Below are 1790 nucleotides of genomic sequence, written 5' to 3'. Positions count from 1 at the left end.
TCCACCAAGCCCCCCAGCGCCATCCAGCAGCAGACCGTGGTGGTGCCGGCCTCCAGCCTGGCCAGTGCCAAACTCGTGCCAAAGACCGTGCACCTCGCCAACCTTAACCTCCTGCCTCAGGGCGCCCAGGCCGCCTCCGAGCTCCGCCACGTGCTCACCAAGCCTCAGCAGCAGATCAAGCAGGCGATCCTCAGTGCCGCGGCCTCGCAGCCGCCCAAGAAGGTGTCGCGGGTGCAGGTGGTGTCGTCCCTGCAGAGCTCCGTGGTGGAGGCCTTCAACAAGGTGCTGAGCAGCGTCAACCCCGTCCCGGTTTACATCCCCAACCTCAGCCCCCCTGCCAGCGCGGGCATCACCTTGCCGACGCGCGGCTACAAGTGCTTGGAGTGCGGGGACTCCTTCGCCCTGGAGAAGAGCCTGAGCCAGCACTACGACAGGCGCAGCGTGCGCATCGAAGTGACCTGCAACCACTGCACCAAGAACCTGGTGTTCTACAACAAGTGCAGCCTGCTGTCGCACGCCCGCGGGCACAAGGAGAAGGGCGTGGTGATGCAGTGCTCGCACCTGATCCTGAAGCCAGTGCCGGCGGATCAGATGATCGTCTCCCCATCAAGCAATACCGCCCCCTCGTCGTCCAGCCTCTCGAGCTCCGCGGGAGCCGGCACGCACACGGTCACCAAAATCCAGCCTGGCATCACCGGGACGGTCATATCGGCCCCTTCCAGCACGCCCATCACCCCCGCCATGCCCCTGGATGAAGACCCCTCCAAGCTCTGCAGGCACAGCCTCAAGTGTTTGGAGTGTAACGAAGTCTTCCAGGATGAGACGTCGCTGGCCACCCATTTCCAGCAGGCTGCAGATACGAGCGGACAAGTAGAGTATCATTTACATTTCGGTGTTTCGGTGATGAATCTGTAGTAGCCTTGAGCTCTCTATCCGATGCCGCTGATTTCAGGGGTGGAAGCTCAGCTAGATGGGGGGCTGGGTGTGAGTGCACGTGTGTACATGTACACACACAAGTGAGAGAGAGGATTGTTTTCATGGAGCAGTGTTCAAATGTAAATCTTACGTAGAAGTCCGTTTGAGGGGAAGAGGATTCTTTTAGACAGATAGAGACTCTGTGTACTAGTTGAGCTAAGGCATCTTAGATTCAGGGCAGGTAGAGGTGGTCTTAATTGTTGGGTCACTGGCATTTACGTCGGAAGTCTGAGCTCTGACCAGTGATAGTGTTGTGACGTTGTATTAAGTGTTGAAGTCAGGCTGATCCCCACTGACTCCTTTATTAGCGACCATCTGGGGATTTAAAAAATTCCTGTCGTCGTTTATAATTACTGTCTTCTATAGTTAAACACACCCGGTCGGTACCCACTTCTAAGGCATTTCTGCTTAATGTTGGTCTAGTATGTTCAGTAACATTCTCCAGCGCAGCGAATTCAAGCTACAAATGGAAAACGCACCTCTGTTTAAATAGAATACCTCTACGTTTGTTTGTGGCGTTTTTGCTTTGTGTTTTTGTGGTGAGGTGTAGGTTGGTGTTGGTGAGATGCATTTCCCACTGGACATCGGCTAGCGATTTGACTTCTGTCGTTTTGCTTCTGTCCACGAGGCAGCTTCTGGGCAGTCATTAAATGTGTTTCACTATAAATATTTGACAGCTGTCATCTGGAAGTCACCGAGCTTGTTGTATGAAACTCACTCAAGCTAGAGAGAGCAAGCACAAGATTCATTGTCCAAACGGGAAACTTGTAAATTTGGGAGGAGCCCCCGTTTGAGGTGATAAACTCTTGTTTTTG

The 1790-nt window shown here is 53.9% G+C and overlaps 1 protein-coding gene across 1 annotated transcript in view; it reads left to right on the top strand.

Annotated features, from left to right (window-relative positions):
- ZNF532 (zinc finger protein 532) overlaps positions 1 to 1790 on the top strand; it is a 112338-nt gene that overhangs the window by 53797 nt on the left and 56751 nt on the right. Inside the window, exon 4 of the mRNA XM_010854828.1 lies at positions 10 to 870. Within this exon, the coding sequence (XP_010853130.1) occupies positions 10 to 870 (861 nt within the window). The remainder of the gene's footprint in view (positions 1 to 9; positions 871 to 1790) is intronic.

The sequence above is a fragment of the Bison bison genome, unplaced genomic scaffold (genome assembly GCF_000754665.1).
Source record: "Bison bison bison isolate TAMUID 2011002044 unplaced genomic scaffold, Bison_UMD1.0 scf7180017864349, whole genome shotgun sequence".
Lineage (NCBI taxonomy): Eukaryota > Metazoa > Chordata > Mammalia > Artiodactyla > Bovidae > Bison > Bison bison.
The sequence above is the reverse complement of the archived record's forward strand: the minus strand, read 5'-3'. Positions and strand labels throughout refer to the sequence as shown.